This window comes from Mixophyes fleayi, chromosome 7 (genome assembly GCF_038048845.1).
Source record: "Mixophyes fleayi isolate aMixFle1 chromosome 7, aMixFle1.hap1, whole genome shotgun sequence".
In the NCBI taxonomy this organism is placed as follows: domain Eukaryota; kingdom Metazoa; phylum Chordata; class Amphibia; order Anura; family Limnodynastidae; genus Mixophyes; species Mixophyes fleayi.
Genome location: NC_134408.1, coordinates 78,255,562 through 78,282,190, shown reverse-complemented (window position 1 = coordinate 78,282,190; position 26,629 = coordinate 78,255,562). Strand labels below are relative to the sequence as shown.

The window sequence follows — 26,629 nt, the reverse complement described above, 5'->3', positions numbered from 1 at the left end:
GTTCCTCACTTAACTGCACCTGTGCAGGAACTATATGCTCCTATGGGAGCCAAGAAGTGAGTAGGCAATGGGGTACCTCGAACCTGGCTATGCCCCTGCTCTAAAGAAAAGGGACGAAGGGTTTAAGACTGCCCTTGACGTGGCCTAGGGGAGCTGACAGTTAGAGATGTAGTCTCCAGGGTCCACCTCCAGTGGAACTGTGGAGACTACACTTTAACTATGCCAAAGTGAGAAGCTCCGTTCTTGGAACTTCCTTCCAGAACACCTCTAGCTAACCGCTTGACCATAGCTGAATGGCTTTTTCAAAACCCAGCTATGACCCTGTTGGGTGTAAACAAATTACCAGCTGTCACTTAAGCCGAGTGAAGGCCAGATTACACTTTCTGTCAGAATAAAGCTTTCATGGGCGCCTGCCCTGTGTAGGAATAGCAGAATAAGTGAATAGACGAGTCACAGGGATGTTAATCCTAGAGGCTCCTTACTCTCTAACTACTCTCTCTGCCAGGAGAGAAAAAAAGATGATGAGAATCTGTCTAGTGTAATAATTGTTTATTTGGCTTTCTGCCCACCATCTGAGGTGGTGCGGATGTAGCCGCAGACTCAAGTTTCGCAATGGTTATAGTGTGTCTGATGCTCAAGCGGAGACTATCCATCCTGAGAGTGGATGTGGAACTTTCAGAGTTAAGCATGTTTTAGTCTGTAAATCAAGATCCACTAGCCATCCTCTGTTGAGGAATGGACCATATACCGATTGTTACTGTGAACAACTCTGAAGAAACAAAATTATGCTTACCCCTGTGAGATGGTGAGCAAATGTGTTTTTGTCTGGGTGGACTCAGACCGGGACAGAGATATAGCCGCTTCTGTCTGGGAAGATGTGCCTGCGACAGATCTGATCTGTGTGGGCTGAGTGTGTGTAGAAGCGTGAGAAAAGGGGGATTTACGTACCTTTTCAGACCAAATCATCACCTTAGTGTGCTCGGCCAATGATGCGAACATGCAGAATGAGACTGGGGCCATGTGCATATCGCAGCTCCTAGATACGATCCAATGCTAAACTATCCGACAGGGTGCAGATACCGGTTGCCTGGTTGCTTCTCTGTGCAGCCGACCAAATAACCCTTCTCTGGCAGCTAGTAATGTTGAAGAGTGAGGAAAAGGACAATGAAGAGCAGACAAAGCCTCAACCTACTCATGCAGTGGCGTTCGCCAAAAGAACACAGCTATTGCGAACATACACAAATAAAATTAAGAAAAAAAGAAACCTAAAAGTGACCTACTCCTTTGGCACTAAATAAGGAACTGAAGGATCTCCGTACGAGGAGGCATAGAGGGCCAGTTGCAATAGAGCCTTAGACCAAGTAGGGCACCCTCTACCCCATAGTAAGCAGTGTCGCCCAAATGGAATGAATGAGAAATATATTTACCCACTATTTATAACAGCTGCTTCCTTACTCAAATTTACGCCACCCTCGTTTCACCCTATTTTCTATCCATCCAGAATCCTATTTATCCAATAGTCATAATGTACTTCTATGCATACTATAGTAAAATCTGTACATTACACTTTATTTCAACTCACTCCTTTTACTAGTTCTTACAATATATCATTTTTATCTCCAATTGCATGTGTCTCCAATTCTTTTTATAGCTACTTATTATAAATATTTTGTCCTTTGTTAGTTCATTGCCCTTTACGTTATTCAAAAGTTAGTTGTTTCCATTCTTTCATTTCCCTATTGCATTTGCTAGTTCTCTCTCAAGCTCTATGCACTATATTAACTCTTCTTTGTTTGCCTCCCATACTTCTCTCTACAATTCACTTTCCATACTCCTAGAAAGCATATTTGCCCCGACCCCAACACGGACCAGTTTCTCCACAGCTCTCCATACCCGCTTTAAGGAGACACTTTTTTTCCAGCTCGACCTTACAGATTTTCGTCACCAGAAATATATATATATATATATATATATATATACACACACACACATATACATATACACACATATACACACACACACACACATATATATATATATATATATACACACACACACATAATATATATATATATATATATATATATAAAATATATATATATATATATATATATACACACACACACATATGCGCGCGCACACACACACATATGCACGCGCACACACACACATATGCACACACACACATATGCACACACACACATATGCACACACACACATATGCACACACACAGAGCTCTCAACTGCGACAAATAGCCACTGCACAAAACCAAAGCATAATAGAGCTAACCCCAATGCTTAATGGTTGGGTGTTAAAGAAAATATTTGCATGAAGTTAATAATGTATAGATTTAAAAGTAGATTGTAGAATATAATTATAATCTTTCCAGAGAACATGTTTAATGGTTCTTCTGAAATTGGAATGTGTGTGTCTCAGTCTAAGAACTGGCCAAAGAGTGAGGAGCAAAAGGCTATACATACAGGACCAGGCCAGATGGAAACCTAGATGAATTAGCCACAAAGATTTAAAAATGATGGGTCTCTCATTTTAAGAAACTCCTTTTTCTTTACTCTAACTAAAGCTATCTGCTCATATAGAAACTTTGATTGCATTTAGGATTGAAGAAAAGGTCTTACAGGCGCATGCTATTATTTTATATCTTTTTAACTTTCTTGGTTCTATTGGTATGAACATTAAATTATTGATTTAATATTGGCCAAGCTGTTCTTTTCTTCAAATGCCATGCCTGTTTTTGCCCCAAATGTACCTATTGGAGTTGTGGCTAAAAAGTTTAAACTTTGTTTAGTCCACTGAACTTTGTTTCCGGCTTATTTAATGATTATTTTGCATACTCCAGACATTTAATAAAAGGACCTTTCTGCGGGTGCTTTGCAGCATTATGTGGGTTCTGCTTCCCATAGACCGGCGGTTCCCAAACTGTGCGCCGCGGCTCCCTGGGGTGCCGCGGTCGCCCTAGAAAAAAAGAAGAAAAAAAAACAAAAAAAAAAAACTTACCCATCATCCAGCGCCGGATCCTCCTCCTCACTGACTGCCGGGCGTGACGTCATCATGTCCAGCAGCCTCAGTGAGGAGCAGCAGCAGAGAAGACGTCAGGGAAGAAGGTAAGTAAAGGAAGTGAAGGGGGGCACTCAGCGAGGCAGGCTGGAGGGGGGCACTCAGCGAGGCAGGCTGGAGGGGGGCACTCAGCGAGAGACGCTGAAGGGGGGGGGGACAGAGAGAGACGCTGAAGGGGGGGGGGGGCAGAGAGAGACGCTGAAGGGGGGGGGACAGAGAGAGACGCTGAAGGGGGGGGGACAGAGAGAGACGCTGAAGGGGGGGGGACAGAGAGAGACGCTGAAGGGGGGGGGACAGAGAGAGACGCTGAAGGGGGGGGGACAGAGAGAGACGCTGAAGGGGGGGGGACAGAGAGAGACGCTGAAGGGGGGGGGACAGAGAGAGACGCTGAAGGGGGGGGGACAGAGAGAGACGCTGAAGGGGGGGGGACAGAGAGAGACGCTGAAGGGGGGGGGACAGAGAGAGACGCTGAAGGGGGGGGGACAGAGAGAGACGCTGAAGGGGGGGGACAGAGAGAGACGCTGAAGGGGGGGGGACAGAGAGAGACGCTGAAGGGGGGGGGACAGAGAGAGACGCTGAAGGGGGGGGGACAGAGAGAGACGCTGAAGGGGGGGGGACAGAGAGAGACGCTGAAGGGGGGGGGACAGAGAGAGACGCTGAAGGGGGGGGGACAGAGAGAGACGCTGAAGGGGGGGGGACAGAGAGAGACGCTGAAGGGGGGGACAGAGAGAGACGCTGAAGGGGGGGACAGAGAGAGACGCTGAAGGGGGGGACAGAGAGAGACGCTGAAGAGGGGGACAGAGAGAGACGCTGAAGGGGGGGACAGAGAGAGACACTGAAGGGGGGGACAGAGAGAGACACTGAAGGGGGGGACAGAGAGAGACACTGAAGGGGGGGACAGAGAGAGACACTGAAGGGGGGACAGAGAGAGACGCTGAAGGGGGGGACAGAGAGACGCTGAAGGGGGGGGACAGAGAGAGACGCTGAAGGGGGGGGACAGAGAGAGACGCTGAAGGGGGGGGACAGAGAGAGACGCTGAAGGGGGGGGACAGAGAGAGACGCTGAAGGGGGGGGACAGAGAGAGACGCTGAAGGGGGGGGACAGAGAGAGACGCTGAAGGGGGGGGACAGAGAGACGCTGAAGGGGGGGGGACAGAGAGAGACGCTGAAGGGGGGGGACAGAGAGAGACGCTGAAGGGGGGGGACAGAGAGAGACGCTGAAGGGGGGGACAGAGAGACGCTGAAGGGGGGGACAGAGAGACGCTGAAGGGGGGGGACAGAGAGAGACGCTGAAGGGGGGGGACAGAGAGAGACGCTGAAGGGGGGTCAGAGTGAGATGGCAAAGAGGGGGACACAGGGTGTGAGATGGCGAAGGGGATACAGAGTGATATGATAAAGGGGCACAATGTGATGGTGAAGGGGTCTAAATACATCTTACGTCATTTTGACCCCAACTACTTAAAAAACGGGACTAACCGGTAATTATTTTTGCTTAGGGGTGCCTTGGAAAAATTATGGTGACCCTATGGGTGCCTCGAGCTGAGAAAGTTTGGGAACCACTGCCATAGACGACCAGTTTACAAGCAGTGCTATCAGACTTCTGCTAGGTATTCAATGCCTTGCCTTGAACAGATTCCCTTAACTTGCAGTTCTTAATTAGGTTACCATTTGTAGAAATTCCAAACTGGAAATGTCTATTATAGGTTTATAGCCTTTTCCTGGTATGTTATTAGCTTTATTTTAAAGCCCTGCTTACCACATCCTAGTATCAATATATAAATTGAAAAGGAAGCCCAAACTTTTCATGTTGACAGCATTTCTTTGTTCACCTGCAATTGTGCATTAAAATGTGCAGAAATAGGTCATGTTTATCTTTGCACCCTGCAGTTCTTGAGGGGACTTTTTACGATTCACTGAAGTATGCAATTTGACATGGGTTACCAAAAACCTTAGTATACAACTGTACTTGTAATTGTGGTTGTACAAGTCACTCCTCTAGTATGCAGCTATAGGAATAGTTCGATAGCATGAGCAAGTATCAAAAACAGATTAACATCTTTATTTTGCAGTACACTAGCAACAGACTCCCAAGGATGCTTGCTCACATCACAGCAGCAACTGCTTAAAGATAATTGTGAAGACTCGGCAGTAAAAAGGAAAAATCATGACAGAAATGTGATACAGAAGTTTTTTAGGGGTGGGGTAAAGGTTGCTGCAATCTTTGTACCTACATTATACAGCTGTTTGTCATCATGTAGTGAATAAAACTGGAGATGACCTGGTTTGCCATTGAGAACCAAAGATTTACTTCTAGGATCAAAAAGCAAGCCAGTCTTAACCTTAATTCCTGCAAAAGAAGTTAACACAAACAAAAGTTACGTTACAGACATCTTCATCCAATTTTAGAATAGTAAATACTGCTAAAAAAAAAGGTAGATTTTGGTCTTAACATTGATTGCATACTTCCTCCAACTCAAAAAAAGCACTACATCTTAAAACAATTAAGACTGGTTACCAACTAGCGCAAACCACACGTGAAAAGGCATATAAAGATCCTGAGCATGTGAACATTATACAGTGCAAAGTTCTTGTTTAGACCATATTCTGGGAGAGCATGGTGGGTACGGTGTGATGTAATAGTCAACGTGTCGTCCACATTTGCAGTAGGTATGAAGGAGCAAGTATTGTTAGAAAATGCAATGGATATTGGTAAATGTAGTTTGTAGACAAAAAAAATCCACTGATCTCAAACTTATGACATATTGGGGAAACATTACAAATTAAAAACTTTGGGGCCCAGAAGGAACACAAAGTATAAAAATTAAATCAAATCTTGAAAACACATGCCAAGTAGAAGGAGTGAAAAGTTCAAAACAGCCCAAAAAACATGCAATGCACTTCATAATTTAATGTTCAATGCCACTGCATATATCAAGTCGGAAACGCTAGAGAGTCATGTGAACACCAGGCAGCCTCAATGAAAAGTATAAAGTCAACAGTCGTGGAGAGGGAAGAACACACAACTTTTATGCTTTTGGGTTGTGTGGCATCTAGTGGACATAAATAAACCTTAGAAATGGAGAGTCCAACCTACTTTCCCTTTCCTTCCATTGGGGGACACTGCGAGACATTGGGGTATAGTAGTGGGTCCAGGAGTTTGTCACTTTATCTACTAGTAGATCTTTGCTCTCCTCCCCTACTATGCCCCTCCTCTCCTGTGAATTCCTCCATTTCTTTAAAGTGACTAGGAGCAAAGGTCACTAGGGTATGGGCTCCTGCCTATACCAAGTTAGATTTATAGTTTACACGTTTTTATTTTTATTTCCCTATAGGTGCATCGCGGGGCTCGATCTCAAGACCCAGGTGAGTGAACAAGACTTGGCTCTGCTCACTCCGGGTCCCGCAGAAGGTAAGAAGCAGCTGAGTCTCACTTACTGGCACCTCTGTCGGCATTCCCCTAGAGAACGAGCATTACAGAGGGCAATTTTGGGGCACCATAGTTTATTTCTGGGCAGAAACTAGATCCATATGTGGAGAGCACAGTAATTGGGATTACTCGATCCCGCAGCCCCAGCCCCGCTAGCAGACAAGGGAGTGAAGCTGCATCAGCCTCTCCTCCCGGACCGCTGTTCATGCCGGCAAGTCCCCGCTCAATCCCCTCGACAACGAGCAGAAGGGGGACTGTAAGCATCGCTCACACTCTTTAGGAGGTGAGAGAGAATGTAGGATACGGTGCACGCACCTGGGCTAATTAACATAGCGAGCGCTGAGCGAACACAGTGGCCATATTGAAGGGGGCACTATCGCAGGAGACAGGAAGTGGGCGGCATCAGAGAGACAGGAGGAGGAGGAGGTACAGACAGACTTCCTTCCTCTCAATCATTTCCGGCCACAATCAGGATTCAGCCTGCACGTGGAGACACAGGGACACCACCGGAGCAGCGCCGCCCGACTCTCCTACTCTGCCTCTCCTCTGCTGACATGCTCGGCTATCGGTACAGGCTGGTGCCTATTAAGCTTACAAACGAAGGTTTTGTTATTATAGAACTGATTTTATTGTACTATTGTTCTTTCACAGACAGCACTGTACCTTATATGATTAGAGGAGGGGTGCTTTGCCATTCTAGGACTACCCTGTATAGAGACTCGGTAGATTACCTAGCTTAACAGCCATCAGCCTTTAATTTCATTAACACTGTATTATCTTAAGTTCTTTAAGAAAGGACAATGGCTGAGAAGGGGACAGCAAAAAGCAAGGGACACTCTGTAGCTTCTGCGTTGAATTATACCTGTGCCAAATGTAATACTAAATTTTCAGTTGGACAGACAGACCGTAACGCCCTTTGCGCAGCATGTACCGCTGATGCCCAGGTGCGAAGAGGTTCAACCCAGGAGGCGTCTACAGCAGTGGAGGAACCGCTTTGGCTATGATCTTTCTCATCAACCGTGGAAAGACTAGCTAACGCCATGCTGCGGGTAGCAGAGGTACGTGAAAGCTCCACTCCACTCACTATCATACACAGTCAGGCTGATGAAAACTCAGCCCCACAGACAGGGGCAGCCCTCAGGGAAGATAGATTAATATCTACTACTCATAGGGGCAAGAGGATTATCTCCGATACGATTCAAGACCAGGAATCAGATTTTTCCTCACCTGAGGAAAGAGAGTTAGAGTTAGACCCAGAGGGTGAAGACCACCATGACTATGATGCAGCCATCGGCAAATAGTGTGGATGGTCTCATTTTAGGGATCAGGCATACCTTGGGGTTTGCTGAACCTGAGCCCTCGGCACCCACAGGGGTCTCCCTTTTTAAGAGAACAAAGGCACAATTACCAGCATTTCCACATTCACCAGAAATGTTGGAGATTATAGCGGAGGCCTGGCAAAAGCCAAGTAAGCAGTGTATGATGCCGTCCAGATTCAAATCCCTGTACCCCTTGTTACCAGAGGAGGCGGTAAAATGAGAAGCTTTACCTAGGGTAGATACCCCAGTAGCACGGCTAGCGTCATCCTCTGCCATCCTCGTTCAGGAGCGGATAACCCTCAAAGATCACACTGATAAAAAGTGCGACTTGGCGCTCCGTTCAGCATACACTGCAATTGGCAGTTTGTTTAGACCAAACTTGGCCGGAGCATGGGCTATCAAGGCCATTCAACTATGGACGGAGGAATTAATTAGAGGCCTTAAGAACAACACGCCTTGCACGGAGCTCTTAGACGTAGCAGAGCACGTCCTAGAGACGTATGAGTATGTAGCAAATGCCCACAGAAACACCGTATCTGGTAATGCTAGGTCCTCTGCACTTGTAGTGGCGGCTCGCCGTAGCCTATGGCTTCGATCGTGGGCGGTAGATGCTGATTCTAAGAAGGCTCTAGAGAATTTACCCTTTCATGGCGTAACTCTCTTTGGCTCAGAACTCGAGAGGGTAATTCACGAAACTACAGAAGGGGGGGGGGGAGGGGAAGAGCACTGCTCTCCCGACGGTAGTCAATAGACCCCGCCAGGGCAGATTTCGGTCCTTTCTGAACTTTACCCGAGGCGGTGGAGCCCCCCTAGAGGCCAGTTCGCAGCTTCTAGAGGAGCATTTAATAGAGGCAGAGGGGGCAGGGGCGCTACTAGGAGGGGATCCTCGTGCCCTGCGGAAGATAACTCCACTTGACGGGGCCCTTCAGGGGGAGATAAAGGTAGGGGCACGACTCCTTCAGTTCAGGGATCAATGGTGGGCGTCCACAACGGATCTCTGGATTCGAGGGATAGTGTCCCGAGGCTACGTCATAGACTTTGCCCAGCCCCCCAGACAAAGATTTTTCCGCACCCCCCTCCCCCTTTGTCCAATCAAGCGCAAGGCGCTCCAAGAGGCCATCCAAAGACTTCTGGCAGCACAGGTAATAGTACGGGTACCTCCCCGGGAGAGGGGTCGAGGGTTTTACTCAAACATTTTCCTCGTACCAAAGCCAGACGCCACTTTCAGGCCCATTCTAAATCTCCAGTTGCAAAACAAGCAACTAAAGGTTCAGAAATTTCGCATGGAATCCCTGCGTTCAGTAATAGCAAGTATAGAGCAAGGGGAATACCTAGCATCCATAGACATCAAGGATGCCTACCTGCATGTTCCTATATGGAAGGGACACCAGTGCCTTCTACGCTTTGCGGTAGGAGAGGCACACTTTCAGTTCAAGGCCCTCCCCTTCAGCCTAGCAACGGCTCCCAGGGTTTTTACCCAGGTCATGGAGACCATGGCGAGTCTCTTGCGGCAAAGAAGAATTACTATTATCCCCTACCTCGACGACCTTCTCTTGAAGGCCCCGTCAGCTGCTCTCCTATCACAGCACATAGAGACCACAAAGGAATTCCTTTCGGAGCCACGGCTGGGTGTTGAACATACCAAAGTCGTCACTAACCCCAGCGCAGCAGATGCGTTTCCTGGGCCTGATAATTGACACTCAGACCCAGAGAATATATCTCCCACCAGACAAGGCTTTAGCACTGCGCAGGAAGGCAAAAGCCCTCTTAGCAAAGAAGAGAGTCTCTGTCCTCAGTTGCATGAGACTCCTGGGAACAATAGTTTCGGTATTCGAAGCAGTCCCATTCGCGCAGTTTCATTCCCGCCCACTTCAGACAGAGATCTTACACAAGTGGTTGGGATCCCAAAGCCATTTAGACAGACAGATCATTCACCTGTCCACACGCACAAGACTATCCCTAGCCTGGTGGATATCCAGAAGCAATCTGAAGGGACAATCCTTACAAACCTGGTCTTGGACGCTTGTCCCAACGGACGCAAGTCTGTCAGGGTGGGGGGGTGTAACAGGACACCTGAGGCTTCAGGGGCTCTGGTCCCCTCAGGAAGCCAGACTACCGATAAACATTCTGGAACTCAGAGCAGTATACAATAATCTGACAAGGGCCCAGGGGTTCCTATCAGGAAAGCCCCTACAGATACAATCGGACAAGGCACCACGGTAGCCTACATAAACCACCAGGGCGGCACTCGCAGTTCAGCGGCAATGCGAGAGGCGGAACGGATAATGGCACGGGCAGATCTTCATGTACCCAAGATTTCGGCCATCTTCATACCGGGGGTACAAAATTGGGAAGCAGACTTCCTCAGCATGCAAAGACTCCACCCAGGGGAATGGGCCCTAAACAGGCAGGTATTCTCTCTGTTGGTGGATCGCTGGGGCACCCCAGAGATCGACCTGATGGCTTCCAGACTAAACCATCAGGTCAAGCGGTACGGTGCAAAGGCACGAGACCCAGGAGCAGAGCTAACAGATGCCATGACGACCCCATGGAGGTTTCGCATGGTCTACATATTTCCCCCCATCCCCATGCTGTCTCGGGTGCTAAAGAAGTTAAAAAAAGAACGGGTGCCCGCGATTCTAATAGCCCCGTATTGGCCACGCAGAGCGTGGTTCACAGACCTTCTGGGGCTGGCAGCAGCCCCCCCATTCCGCCTTCCCATGCGAACAGACCTTCTGGTTCAGGGTCCTTTCCTCTACCAAGCTTTAGATCGGTTAGCTTTGACGGCGTGGCTACTGAGACCCGAGTACTCAAGGCTAGGGGGCTCTCGCAGCAAGTAATTACAAGCATGATCAGGGCCAGAAAGCCGTCACCGTCTTCCATATATTACAGGGTTTGGAAGGCATACATTATGTGGTGCGAATCTAAGGAAGTCCACACTTCCAAATTTTCCCTCACACGCTTACTAGACTTCTTACAGGACGGCCTAGACAAGTGCCTCCGCCTAGGGTCACTCAAGGTACAGGTATCTGCTCTGTCCGTGTACTTTCAGAGAAAGATAGCAGACTTCCCAAACGTTAAGATGTTTCTGCAGGGGGTTCTTCACATACAACCCCCATTTTCTCATCCAGTGGAGCTTTGGGACCTCAACTTGGTCCTTGGGGCCCTCACCAAGTCCCCGTTTGAACCTTTACACTCGGCGACATTGAGACACTTGACGTGGAAAACAGCATTCCTCTTGGCTCTAGCGTCAGCGCGTAGAGTGTCGGAACTAGGGGCGCTTCGCTGTGACCCCCCGTTTCTCATTTTCCATTCAGACAGGGCGGTACTTCGTACTAAGCCCTCGTTCAGCCTTAAGGTGGTTTCCAGATTCCACCTTAACCAAGAGATAGTGGTTCCAGCGTTCAGGGTCAGAAAGAAATCCCAAGAGGAGGCTTTTCAGTTACTTGATGCAGTCCGATCACGCACTGTTATATAGACCGCACGGCTCCTGTTAGGAAAACCACAGATCTATTTGTCCTCTATGACGCCAACAAGAAGGGGTAGGCCAGCTTCAAGGCAATCAATGCCCGCTGGATCACATCCACAATTCGAGAGGCCTACACCTCGGCCTTGCAACCCGTCCCGCTAAGATTAAAGGCGCATTCTACCAGAGCAGTAGGCGCCTCTTGGGCAGCTAGACACGGTGCGTCGGCGGAACAGTTGTGTAAAGCGGCGACATGGTCCTCCGTCCACACGTTCACCAAATTTTACAGGTTACAAGGCTTCGCGTTGGCCGATGCAAGCTTTGGCCGCAGAGTTTTACGCAGTGTACCCCAATGGAAGGAAAGAGAAAATAAGATTTTTACTCACCGTAAAATCCTTTTCTCTGACTCCATTGGGGGACACTGCGAGACATTGGGGTATAGTATTGGGACCAGAAGTCTTTGTCACTTTATCTACTAGTAGATCTTTGCTCTCCTCCCCTACTATGCCCCTCCTCTCCTGTGAATTCCTCAGTTTTGACTAACCAAGCGTGAGAGGAAAGGAGGTGATAATACCTGGAAGGTCTCAAAGTATAAAAACATATGATAATACCTTTCACACACAGAACTATATACAGAGCAAGGGAGGGTGCGCAGTGTCCCCCAATGGAGTCAGAGAAAAGGATTTTACGATGAGTAAAAAATTATTATGTTTTCTCTCCATGCTGCAAAACAAAAACCTTAAAAGAATATTAAAATTCGATGATAGAATTAAATTCAGTATTTATCTCAACCAATCCATGAAATAAAATGCATAAAAATCAACAAAAAAAATTACAAACTGAATTACAAATATGATAAATTATACCTTAATCAACCCACTTAAATCTGGGAATACACATTAGTTTTATATAAGAATTACGATCCATATGCACAAACTTAAAATCGGGTACTTTATTCCACTGTTTGTAACTATGGATGCATTTCATGCATACTGCAGTCATTCTTTGCGTTAATTACTAGCAGGCTGCTTATCTCTTAGGCTGGGTACACACTATATATAGTGTTTTCAAAAATTATTGGGATAATCAAATGATAAATGACCAGATATCACATTCGTGTGTATGCTGCAACGATGAACGATTATCGTTCCAAAGCACATTGTATCTTTTCATTTGATTTTTAAACCGGACTAAAAATGCTGTTCCACTATTGAACAATGTTGTTCCAATTCTGTAGTGCATACGCATTCATGACCGGCAGTGTCCATAGATCTCTATGAAGTGTGCAGAGTCCCAATCTTTTCAGCTGAAGGTCATGACAGGTGATGAGCACAGATCTGAAGGTAAATTGTGTAAAATGTGTACAGTGTGTACACATGAATCGGCATGCTGATTGGGACAATTGTTGTTAAAATCATTAAAGCTATTGTATTGGGAGAAATTTTGTATAGTGTGTACCCAGTCACTCTAAAAACCCCAAACTAACATGATTCTAGTGTTTAAGTGGACAACATCTTAATTTGTAAAAGGATTCCCCAGAGTGTTCCATGGTCATATCTGTATTTTAGTATTTTAAAAACAAATAAAGTTGCTATTGGTCAGTTTTATTATGCTGATTGAATGGACACATAAAATGCATACCTTTCACCAGGCCCTGGATGATCCCTGAAACTTTTAAACCAGCGTCAATGATTGTAATTTCTATGAGAGGGAAGAAAAAAAAACAAAGTACACATTTCACATGAAGGGAAAAATCTTTTGTAAAGGGGTACAGACACTGGATTAATTATATATAACCCATAAGTGGTGATCTGTATAAAAAAATGAAAAAACATATACACACACCGATCAGCCACAACAATAGAGCCACCTGCCAAAAATTGTGTAGGTTCCCCTTGTACCGCCAAAACAGCTCTGACCCCTCGAGGCATGGACTCCACAAGATCTCTGAAGGTGTCCTGTGGTATCTGCCACCAAGACGTTAGGAGCATAAACTTTAAGTTAAGTAACTTGCAAGGTGGGGTCTCCATGGCTCGGACTTGTTTTTCTAGCACATCCCACAGATGCTCGATCGGATTGAGATCTGGGGAATTTGTTATGTTCCTCAAACCATTCCTGAACAATTTTTGCAGTGTGTCGCAAGGCGTATTATCCTACTGAAAGAGGCCACCACTATCCGCTGCCATGAAGGAATGTACTTGATCTGCAACAATGTTTAGGTAAAAATATAACAAATTGAGGGACTGCACTCCTTTTTGGTTGCAACCAGTTAGGTGGGGTGCCTCCCTTAAATAACAGTTCAAGAAGATAAAGTAGAAGCTGATTGACTAGGTTGGTGTCTTCCTTATGATAAATATATTACCACAAAGTAGGAGTCTGGGATAATCGGTATATGGAATAAAATAATGCCAATATGAAATACCAATGTCTTATTTTAAACACTATATGTTATGTTCTAATCTTCCTACAAAAATCAGTGGATCGGTTTAAGTCCATTTATTCACATGACATGATAAAGAACATGAACATAATAACAATAGTATCTATTGTTAAACAGAAATCCCAAACTGGGGTTCCTAAACTCAACCGAGCAGAAGATAAAGTATAAAAAAATTAAGTTAAATTTAAAATAAGACATATGTATTTCATATTAGCATTATTTCATTGCATATACCAATTATCCCACACTCCTACTTCGTGGTAATATATTTATCATAAGGAAGACACCAACAGTCTATGAGCGCCTAACTTTATCTTCTTGAACAATGTTTAGGTAGCAGGTACATATCAAAGTAACAATCACAAGAATGCCAGTACCCGAGGTTTCCCAGCAGAACATTGCGCACAGCATCATACTGCCTCCACTGGCTTGCCTTCTTCCCATAGTGCATCCTGGTGTCGTCTCTTCCCCAATTCAGCGACGCACAAGCACTCGGCCATCCACATGATGTAAAAGAAAACGTGATTCATAAGACCAAGCCATCTTCTTCCAATCTTCCATGGTCCAGATCTGGCACTCATGTGCCCATTGTATGCACTTTAGGAGGTGGACAGTGGCCAGCATGGGCACTCTGATTGGCCTGCAGCTATACAGCAGGCTGGGCACTATGTGTTCTGACTCTTTTGTATCAGAGTAGATCAAGAATACATGCCAGAAATTGTTGCACTAGTATTGTAGTTAAGTAGCTATTTCAGTGCAATTAATCATCAATAAGAAATATAAAAAATATATGACAATTTATTAGAGGAGCAGCTACCAAATTGGATTAAATATTAACATTTGAAAAAAAAACTGCTAGACATTAACTGAAGTGAAAATAGGATTTTTATACTCCCGTAAGATCAGTTTCTCTTTGTCCATTGGGTAAAGAGTAGGGAGCTTCTCCCTCTCTTTACAATAAATCCTGTTTAGCCTCAGTCTATGTTTAACAAAGTCCACAGAAAGAGAAGAGAGATAAACAGGGAAAAAAAAAGGGGGGAAAAAACAATACTCTTAAAACCAAGACATGTCAAACAGTAGGAGAAACCATAGTGTCACGGGTGGGCGCCCAGTGTCCACCATTTGGACTTGGAGAAATGGATGTTACGCAAGTATAAAAAAAAATGGGATTTTTATACTTACGTAAAATCCGTTTCTCTTAATCCGTTGGGGGGACACCGGGACCTTGGTGTATAGTGTAGGACAGGCGAAACGCTGGCACTTTAACTTTCAGTTAAAAGAAAAGCTCTGGCTCCACCCCCTCTATACCCTACCTCCTACTAGAAGCCAGTCTATGTTTAACCAAGGCCCCAGAAAGGGAGAAAGAGAGAACCAAACAAAAAAGAGAATAATCTTAACGCACAACATTCTCTTAACAATCAAACATGTCAAACAGAAAAAAAAACCATAGCGTTAAGGGTGGGCACCCGGTGTCTCCCAATGGATTAAGAGAAACGGATTTTACGTAAGAATAAAACTCCTATTTTCTCTCACATCCCTTGGGGGACACCGGGACCTTGGGGACATCCCAAAGCTGTCTCACGGGAGTAAATGCACAGAAGAAACTGCCTGAAGCACTTTTCTCCCAAAACTTGCATTCCTAGAGGCAAACACATTAAATCTGTAAAACTTTGTGAAAGTGTGTACAGAAGACCACGTGGCCGCTTTACACAATTGTTCACTGGAGGCACCATGGCGGACCGCCCAGGAAGCACTTACAGATCTTGTAGAATGCGCCCATAGATTATCTGGGACAGGCTCCCCAGCCCCACTGTAAGCCTGGCAGATAACAGCCGTAATCCACCTAGCAATGGTCACCTTAGAAACTGGCCAGCCTCTTTTGTGAGCATCGTAAAGAATCAAAAGATCCTCAGTTTTACGTAACTTCTGAGACCTTTTAACATAAATTCGCAAGACACGAACAACATCAGGATAACGAATGGAGTTATCGTTATTGGAAGACGAGGAATCAGAGCCGGAATGACAATATCCTGATTCAAATGAAACTTAGATACAACTTTAGGAAGGAAGGCTTAGTACGAAGGACTGCTCTATCCTCACGAAAAACTAGCAGAGGAGGCTTGAAAGACAAAGCTGCAAGCTCTGAAACTCTGCGTGCCGTTGAAATGGCTAAAAGAGAAACCGTTTTCAAAGTAAGAAATTTGAAATCTACTGCTTTTAAAGGCTCAAACAGCAGATGCTGTAAAGCCCTCAACACCAAATTGAAATCCCATGGCAGAACCGGAGGAATATAAGGAGGTTGAACATGGAGAACACCCTGAATGAAAGTTTACACATCAGGGATAGCAGCAAGTTTTCTTTGAAAGAAAATTGAAAGAGCCGATACCTGACCCTTAAGAGAACGGAGACACAAACCTGCATCCAAGCCATCCAGCAAGACCTTAAGTAACCTGGCCAGACGAAAAGAAGATGTAGGATACCCCTTCTTTTCACACCAACCAATATATGTCCTCCAGACTCGATGATATATTTTGGCTGAAGCCGGCTTTAGAGCACGGAGCATGGTCTGAACCACCCGACTCGAAAAACCCTTAGTTCTTAGGATCCTGGCTTCAACAGCCACGCCGTTAAAGCCAGACGATGCAAACCTTGATGACAAAAGGGACCCTGAGATAGTAGAACTGGGCGCATTGGCAACCGCCACGACAGACCTCCTGCCATGAAGAGTACGTCGGTGTACCAAGCCCTGCGAGGCAAATCCGGCACTACTAGAAGCACTGGAACACCCTCTCTCCACCTTTTTCAGTACTCGTGGAAGCACGGCTATCGGAGGAAAAAGGTACACTAAGCGGTACATCCAAGGGACTGACATAGCGTCTAACGCGACTGCCCCGGGATCTCTTGCACGGGAACAGTAGCAGGAAGCCTTGTGAGTCAACCGAGATGCCATCATGTCGACATCCTGCTGACCCAATTTCACCACCAACTGTTGAAACACCTCTGGATGGAGAGACCATTCCCCTGGATGCAGAATCTGCCTGCTTTCCAATTTTCTATTCCAGGAATGAAAACGGCAACGAGTGCCGAAACGTGAGCTTCGGCCCACAGAAATATCCTGCGAGCTTCCCTCATGGCCAAAGGACTCCTGGTGCCGCCCTGATGGTTGAGATATGCCACTGCTGTGACATTGTCCGATTGGATCTTTACTGGCTTTCCCTGCAGCAAATGTTGCACACTTTTTAAAGCGTGAAACATTGCGCGCAGTTCGAAGACATTTGTTGGAAGCTTGGACTCTTTGTGCGTCCAAAGCCCCTGAAACTGAGCATGAAGACATACATCCCCCCCAACCCCGAAAGCTGGCGTCTGTTATCAGAATCCAAATCCAAATAGAGAACAAGCGTCCCCTGGTGAGATTCTGCCTGTGTAGCCACCAGATCAGCGACTGACGCGTCTGCGGAGACGGGCGGAAAACCTAACTCGACAGATTGCGATGAGATTTGTTCCATTGCGACAGAAGTTTCAACTGAAACTGCAGCGCATGGAACGGAGTAAACTGGATCGCTTAGAATGACGTTACCATCTTGCCCAGAAGCCTCATTGCAAAATGAATGGATGGTCTCCTTGCCACCAACAGGGATTTCACCATCCCCTGTAAATCTAGAATCTTGTCCTGAGGAAAGAATACCCGTCTCAGACGGGTATCGAATAGGAGACCTAGAAACACCATCCACTGGGATGGGACCAACTTGGATTTTTTGAAGTTGATAATCCAACCGTGCGACTCCAGGGTCTGGATTACTACCTGAATATGCAACAGAACCTTCTGAGAAGAATCTGCCTTTAGAAGCAGATCGTCCAGGTAGGGGATGATTGTAATCACCTTGGCCCTTAGCAAAGCAGCCATAACCGCCATGATCTTGGTAAAAATTTGTGGAGCTGTGGCGAGACCGAACGGGAGAGCCTGAAACTGGAAGTGCTCTGACCGAACCGCAAACCTCAGCAGGGACTGATGACCCCTCCAAATAGGTACATGGAGATATGCATCCTTGATATCTAGAGCCACCATAAATTCTCCCTGTTCCATGCCGAGAATGACCGAGCGTAAAGATTCCATCTTGAAGCTGGGCACTCTGACCTGAGTATTCAAAGCCTGTAGATTGAGAATCGGTTTGAACGAGCCGTCTGGTTTTGTCACAAGAAAAAGATTGGAATAAAACCCCAAACCTTTTTGAGAATGGGGAACCGGAATATTCATTCCGGCAGACAGAAGGGATTGAATCGCCTCTGTTAAAGCCAATCGCTTTCTCAGACATGACGGAAGCCCTGTGGTGAAGAACCGTCTGGGAGGCAGACCGAGCAGATCGATCTTGTAACCCTAGTGCACCACTCCCCGAATCCAGACATCGGTAGTGGACTGACACCACCGATCCCTGAAACGAAGAAGACGGGCTCCCACCACTGATGACAGTGGAGGAGCAAAAACCCTGTCATGCAGGCTGTTTGTCCGCCGGATTTGCAGCTGGACGCCGTGCAGACCAGGCCTGACGTCCCCGCTGCAAAACACCTCTAGGGGTGGATGTTTGACCTCTGGAGGATTGTCCTGAGGAATACGGTCCTCGAGACCTACCCGCGGAACGAAAGTCCCGAAATCTAGACATCCTCTGCTTGGGAACACTGACAGGGAGGAAAGTGCTTTTACCTCCTGTTGCTTGACTAATAAAGGAATCAAGCTGAGGTCCTTTTTGGACTCTGGCTAAAGTCCTGGGAGGCTCATATAAAGAGTCTGAAGCGCTGCAACTGCCAAGGTAGAAATGCGCGCGCCAATTGTCCCCGCTTCCATAGCAGCTTCTCCTAAATAATCCGTTGCCTTCTGGATCTGCTCCACTAAAGGAAGCAGTTCAGAGGATGGCTTGCCAACAAACCTTCAGACAATTGTTCCGATCAGCGAACAACAGCTTTGTTAACCCATGCTCATGCCAAAGCAGGCCTCAAAGAAGCACCAGCTGCCACAAAAATGGACTTAAGGGTCTCAACCTTCCGGTCTGCACCATCCTTAAGAGTGGCCTGGTTAGGCAGAGGAATAGTAGTTACCTTTGCCAACCGCGCCACAGCTGCATCCACCTGAGGAAGCGTCTCCCACTTAGCGAGGACTTCAGGGGGAAATGGATAACACGACTACAGTCGCTTAGTCACCTGAAACTTCCTGTCTGGGAAAGTCCAAGATTTCAATAGCAAATCTTCCAAATGGGAAGAGGCCGGAAAAACCACCTCCCTCTTTTTGCGTCTTTCAAAAAGAGGATCCAGAAGGCTCAGGGACTTGTTCCTCAGGAATATCAAGTACCTGATGCACAGCCTGAATTAACTCCTCAACACTCTGACGATCAGGTTGAACCTCCTCCACCAGAGAAGCAGCATCTATGTCAGAGCCCTAGGAACCACAATCAGAATCATGTGCCAGAAAGGATGCGGCCACCCGCCTCTGCTTACGTGAGGAAGACGGTGCGGCCGACTGCATCATGCTCTCCAAGGAGGAATAGACCGCTACCAGACCCTGTACTGAGGCTGCAAGTCCCTGCATCCAGGCTGGTTCTACAGACTGCACTGGAGCAGCAACAGGCAAAGCCTGAACTAAGGAAGCAGAATAAGAAGATTAAGCAGCCCGAGACTGTACCTTCTGAGCAAGCTGTTCCACCGTATTAAATCGAGACCGAGCTCAAGCAGGCTCCTCCGTGTTTGAACAGACAGCAACTGTTTCACCCGGAGTAGTCTCCGTGGGCCGACAGGAAACGCGCAGAGCCTGTGTTCCTGGCTGCCCAGACGGTAACTTAGCATGACATACAGCACAGGTGAAACTTAGCATAGTAGCACCAGCCCTGCCACGTGTAGATTTTTCCCTCTCAGACATGTTCAAAGATGGAAAAAAAACAGTACAGTGAAATACACACAAAACAGATAACAAGCAGCACACAAACTGCAAGAGAAAGTGAGCCTGCAATACAGCCAAAAGCTCTTTAGTGTGTAAAAAATACAAAGACTAGACACACCACCCCCAAACCTTTACCTTACAGTATACAGGATAGAAAAGGGGAGAAGCAGGAGCTTTTGAGATGGCTGCCTATTCAGGTGTCTACACACGAGGAGTGAGAGACTACCACGGGGGAAGTGCAGAAGAGGAAAGCACTGCCCCCCCCCCCCCCCCCCTCAGGGCCCAGCTCTGGACTGACTATCGTCTAAGACTGACAAACACCTCAACCAATCCACAGCCTAGCAGGGCTAACTGAGACAGTGACCCTTGCCTGACCCTGTTAACTGAGCTAAAAATAGAACCTTATCTCTACCCAATTAAAAAGACTGCTTTTAGTAAAAAAAAACAGCTAGCTCAGGGAACACCAATTTTTTACCCTCTGTTTAACTTACTTGCTGCCAACCCTCCAGACGCAGTGTGTGCAGACAGCATGCTCTGTGTACATGGAGGACAGACCCCAGCCACCAACGACTGTGTCTGGCTCCATGGAGGGTTAATATTTGGCAGAGAGAGCAGGCAGACAAGTAGGACCTACGCGGCACGGAATTTGAAATTCACTGTATCCAGAGGATCAAAAAGGCAGATGCTGTAAAGCATTCAACACCAAATTTAGGGTCAATAGATGACAAAAGAGTTAATATGACTGGGCGCAGCAGTGGACGCCACAATCGAACTCCCGCCAAGGAGAGCACGTCTGTGTACCAGGTCCTCTAAGGCCAATCCGGCACCACTAGACCCTCAATCTTTACCTTTAACACCCGTGGCAGCATAGCTACCGGTGGGAAAAGATACACTAAGTAGTACTTTCAAGGAACAGACATGGTGTCTAGTGAGACAGCCAGATAACCTCTTGCCCCAAGAGCAGAAGAGGTGAACTTTGTGGTTCAACCGAGATGCCATCATGTCGACGTCCGAATTATTCCACCTGTCCAACTGGCCAAAACACCTCCAGATGGAGGGACCATTCTCCCAGATGTAGAGTCTGCCTGCTTAGGAAATCGGCTTCTCAATTTTCTACCCCCGGAATAAAGATAGTCATGATCACCGGAACATGAGCTTTGGCACCCTGAAAGATCTTGCGAGTCTCTCGCAGGGCTAACTGGCTCTTGGTGCGCCCTGGCGATTAAGGTAGGCCACTGCAGTGTCCTTGTCTGACTGACTATCTTCGCAGCCCTTCCCTGCGGAAAATGTTGCGCACTTCTTAGAGCACGGGAACACTGCCCGCAGTTCTAATACATTGATTGGAAATTTGGATTCTTTCAGGGTCCAAAGACTCTGAAACCTAGCGTGAAGACAGACCGCTCCCCAACCTTGAAGACTAGCATCCCAGAGCGAGAATGGACGGCCCCTGCAGAAATTTTGTTTCTGCAAGCAACAAAGAAGCAACGGACGCACATGCGGAATGTCTGGGCCAACAGTTTCTGATGGGATTTGTTCCATTTCGACAGAAGTTTCAACTGAAACTCCTGTGCATGAAAAGGAGCAAACTGGACCTCCTCGAAAGTCAATAACATCTTGCCCAGAAACCTCATGCCAAAATGCACAGAGGTCTGTTTTGCCACCAGAGATTTCACCATCTTCTGCAAGCCAGAATCTTGTCCGAATGTAAAAACACACGTTATTGTCGGGTGTCGGAAAAAAATCCCCAAATGATCATCCGTTGGGATGGGATCAATTTGGGAGTTTTTGAAGTTGAGAATCCAACTGTGCGATTCTAGTATCACTACTTGGATACGAGACTGAAGTACCTCCTCCAGAGACTCTGCCTTCAAAAAGAAGATCGCCCAGGTAAGGGATGCTTGTAATCCCCAAAGAACTCAACAAAGCAGCCATGGCCACCATGTTTTTGCTGAAGACCTGCGGCCAGACCAAATGGAAGAGCCTGATATTGAAAGTGCTCTGACCGAACTGCAAACCTGAGAAGGGACTGATGACTCTCCCAGATGGGAACATAGGCATCCTTGATGCCTAGAGCCACCATGAACTCCCCACTCCACCATGAACACAGCCACCCGTGCTGTGCGCTGTAAGCGACGAATGGCAACCACAGCTCTGACTACCACCGGCTGTCACATGACAGGAGGCAGAAGCCTCCGATTATAAAAGAAAATAAAAGAACAAAATGACAGAATTGAGCTTCTGTTTAGCCCAAACACAGTCCGTTTGCTGGGCACTTAAACTGGGGCTAAAGAGGAAGTGGGCCATACAGAGGCAGGAGCTAGGGCTAATTATGGAAGTTTTAAAGTGCAATTCACCCAGGTCCTACTCTATGCCCCAATGTCCCCAAAAGAAAGACAGAGAAAGAGTGTGCAAATATTGAATTAATGTGATATTAAAATGCTGAGCACACCTTAAGTCCTTTAGATAAATATTTATATATAATTCACTATAGATAGTGGTAATCAGATCATTAGACATTCCTGTGTTAGATGTATGGTTTTTTGTGCCGTCATCTATTTTGCAACGTTGAGTCAATATTCTTCTCTGGTTTCCAAAATATTTATAACAATGGATACATTTGTTGCCATCCAGAAAGCTTGTTCTGGAAATCTTAGCAAGGTATTAAATACAACTGCAATCATTTTATAGTTATTTTGGATATTAATTGAGTTAAGGCTTAGTTAGCATATAAATTGCATACTAGTGTTGCTCTATATATATTGATAACTTTCCTGTGTAAATTAGCTGTCAATTCATTCACACTAGGATTTGAAAGTGAATTGATAGCTCGGTTCAATCTCAGGGCTGTTTAGCGCCAAATTACAAATCTCTTGGGTTTTGTTATCTTTAGTGGAGATCGATATGTTGCATTGCGTCAGGAATAGATAAGTTCATCAAAACATGAGCTGCGTTTACATATTCCTAGCATCGCTGAGTGTACCTTTCTATCATAGTCAGCATCAACTTTTTCAGCAATTTGTGCTACAGCAGCTCTTCTGTGGGATTGGACTAGACAGGCTAGCCTTCGCTCCCCATGTACATCAATGAGCCTTGGGCACCCATGTAGTCCGTTCACCAGTTGTCCTTTCATGGACCACTTTTGGTAGGTACTAGCCACTGCATACCTGGAACACCCCACAAGACTTGCTGTTTTGGAGATGCTCTGACGGAATCGGTGCTCTTGTCAAAGTCGCTCAAAACATTATGCTTACCCATTTTTCCTGCTTCCACATGAATTTATGCATACTTTTCTTCATGATTATCTTTAAACATACCAGACTGGTTTTGGGTAAATATTATGGTACAGATAGTTGTATAGAAAGCAATCATCTAAAGACTTCTGGTTACATATATACATTTTTCAATCAACTGTTTTAAAGGAAATTTAATGTTGATTACATCTCTTTATGCATTGCCCAGATCTTACACTATACCGTATAATAACAAGCATGTTATATTATCTTGTAATCATCATCTGGTGTAGGTCTTGCTCGTTCTTTTATAGTTACACATGGGCCTTTTCATTAAGAATGCTAGATTGCTTGCTTATATCATTATTCATGTTCATAGTTGTTAGTTTGAGTCTTTTGCTGCCCGTTGTTATATAAAGCCATGTTTACCACAGACGACCATTAGGTGATCTGAACAGTGACCTATCAGAGCACATTGTAAAATGTATTAGAGATTATTTATACATAGATAAAATTAAAGTTTGGGTATTTATGGTTCAGATCATCTAAAAGGTAAACCGTTTGGTCTCATATTAAAGCGTATTTCACCAGAATTAACCCGGTTTGGACAGAGAAGCGATGGCATCTAGCAGTCGCAAGAAATAAGCAATATGAGATTAATACTCAAAAGTACTTTGAGCAACCAGTTCAAACTGACCCACACACAGAAGGAAAACACGTAGACAACAGTTGGGGGAAGTTACCCCACCACCCTTGGAGAAGATCAAGTGAACTGACCTATGACCAGTAACAAACAACTGAAACATCGTTCTACCTGGAACAATGAAAACCTCTCTGAAGATTATCTGTATACATAATGACATCAGTGTTTTTTGTTAACCGAGACTGCATATAAGCAAGCTTCCCTGAGCCATCATTCTCTACCTTCCTGACTGCAAACTACATGGACTTGGGCCCAGGTGAAGCGCTAGCGAAAATGTAATGTATTCAGTTTTTATATTTTCCTGTTTCATTGTTATAGCTTATGCTTTAGCATTGCTTGCTGTAAATCCTGCTGTATTTTGCGAATAAATCACTGTGCGTTGGAACCACAATAATCACATTGGACAATGTCTATCGGTAGCGATTAAAGAGGATTTTTACTTACCGCAAAATCTATTTATCTTACTCCACTGGGGGACACTGCAAGACATTGGGGTATAGTGGTGGGTTTGGGAGTTCAGGCACTAAAACTTTATGGTTTTTACGCCCCACCTCTGCTATGCCCCACCTCCGCTATGCCCCACCTCCGCTATGCCCCACCTCTCCAGTAGATACCTCTATTTTGACTAACCAAAGGAGCTGCCCCAAGGGCAAAGAATGCAAGCCAAAAACATTCACAATCAGATCATCTACAGAGCAAGGGAGGGAGCGCAGTGCCCCCCAGTGGAGTAAGAGAAATAGATTTTACGGTAAGAAAAAAATCCTGTTTTCTCTCTCCTAACACTGGGGGACACTGCAAGACATTGGGGACATACCAAAACAGCCTCCTTGGGAGGGAATGCTCTGGAGCGGCTGCACGTAATACTTTCCTGCCAAAGCTCGTATCAGAAGATGCGAAAGCCTGCAATCTGTAAAACTTTACATAAAGTATGAACAGATGTCCAAGTGGCCGCTTTGCACAGTTGTTTAGCCGAAGCACCATGGCGCGCCGCCCAAGACGCACCAACAGCCCTGGTCGAGTGAGCCCTAAGCGCACGAGGAACTGGCCGAGAAGCTAGGACATAAGCCAGGCTAATAGTGGAAGTGATCCACCGAGCAATAGTCTGTTTTGATGCCAGCCAGCCACGCTTCTTTACGTTGTATAAAACAAACAGATCCTTTGTTTTGCAAACTGAGGCTGTGCGGTCATCATAGCACCGGAGAGCTCTAACCACCTCCAGCAGATGTAAATCGTAATCGACAGAGTCAACCGAAGAAGACGACAAATCTGGCCGAAATGCCGGAACCACAATCTCCTGGTTGAGATGGAACCTAGACACTACCTTTGGAATAAAGGAGGGTTTAGTAAGTAACACCGCTCTATCCTCATGAAACACCAAAAATGGAGAGTTACAACAGAGCGCTGCCAGCTCCAACACTCTCCTAGCCGACTATATAGCTAGAAGAAACGCAGTCTTCCAAGTAAGATGGTGCAATTCTGCGGTATGAAGGGGTTCAAATGGTGGAAGGCAAAGTGCCCTCAGCACAAAATTTAAATCCCAGGGTTCTACAGGATGAGAAAATGGGGGCTGAATATGAAGAACCCCTTGTAAAAAAAAGTCTGGACCTCACTCAGAGACGCCAGCTTACGCTGAAAATAAATTGATAGCGCAGACACCTGAACTTTAAGGGAACCCAGTCTGAGTCCCTTATCCAGGCCCTCCTGCAAAAAAGCCAACAGTCTAGACAGGCTAAATCTGGAAGTATGGAAACCCTTGGATTCACACCAGAGGATACAAGTCTTCCAGACCCTGTGATATATAACCGAAGATGACTTTCTTGCCCTAATCATGGTGGCAATAACCCGTGACGAAAAACCCTTAGCCTTGAGAACTAAGGATTCAGTAGCCACGCCGTCAAAGCCAGATAATCTAAATCATGGTGGAGAAGGGGGCAGAGAACCACGCCCTGCAAAGCCAATGAGAAGCTACTAAGATCGCGGGAACGCGTTCTCTTTTCAGCTTCTTCAGAACCCGAGACAGCATCGGAAATGGTGGGAACAGATACACCAGCCTGAAGCGCCACGGAATCGCCATGGCGTCTGCTGCGTGTGCTAGAGGGTCCCTGGACTTTGCGCAATACCGAGGAACCTGACAATTCAGTCTGGAAACCATGAGTCTATTTCTGTTCGCCCTTCTAGTTCAGAGATGGGGTCTAAGATCTCCGTGCACAGGGACCACTCCCCTGGATGAACCTTCTCCCTGCTGAGGAAATCGGCTTCCCAGTTGTCTACTCCCAGGATATATACAGCCGAAATCTGGGGTACATGATGTTCCGCCCAGATTAGAATCTTGGCCGCCTTTTGCATGGCTGCGAGTTCCTCCTTGATGATTTAAGTAAGCCGCGGCCGTGGCATTGTCTGACTGTATTTGAAGGTGTTTTCCTTTCAGAAACCCCTGCGCCTTTGTCAAAGTCCTGTGAACCGCCCTCAGCTCCAATACGTTTATGGGAAGAGCAGATTCCTGGGGAGACCAGAGTCCCTGAAATCTTAAGGGTCCCGTGACTCCTCCCCAGCCCGAAAGACTTGCGTCCGTGGTAACTAAGGTCCAGGGGCCCGATTGGAGGGTCTGACCTTTGCTCAGATTGCTCGTGGACAACCACCACGTCAATGACAGCCGAGTTGATCGTGACAGGCGGATGATCTGCCTGTCCAAATGTTCCTGTGACCCCGAACACTTCCAAAGAATCTCCAGCTGAAGTGAGCAAGAATGGAATTGGGCACACGGAACCGCCTCGTAAACAGACACCATGGTCCCTAGAAGCTTCATGCAGGTGAGCATGGACACACGAGGACGATCCAATAGCACTCTGGTTCTCCGCTGGAGGGCGATGATTTTGTCCTGAGGTAGGAACACCCTCTGAGCCCCTGTGTCGAACACCAATCCCAGAAAGCGCATGCGCTGAGCTGGAATGAGAAATGATTTAGGCACATTCAGAATCCACCCATGGTCCTCCAAGAATTCCAATGTGGTCTGAACCTGGCGAGCTAAGATCTCTGCAGACTT

General features: G+C 46.4%; 1 protein-coding gene across 2 annotated transcripts in view; it reads right to left on the bottom strand.

The window, feature by feature from the left end:
- Nucleotides 1–26,629, bottom strand: part of WDR75 (WD repeat domain 75) — a 123,333-nt gene that overhangs the window by 51,736 nt on the left and 44,968 nt on the right. For both annotated transcript variants that reach the window (XM_075180016.1, XM_075180017.1), the window contains 2 exons: nt 12,929–12,988; nt 5,307–5,422 (listed from right to left, as the gene is read on the bottom strand). In XM_075180016.1, the coding sequence (XP_075036117.1) occupies nt 5,307–5,422; nt 12,929–12,988 (176 nt within the window). The remainder of the gene's footprint in view (nt 1–5,306; nt 5,423–12,928; nt 12,989–26,629) is intronic.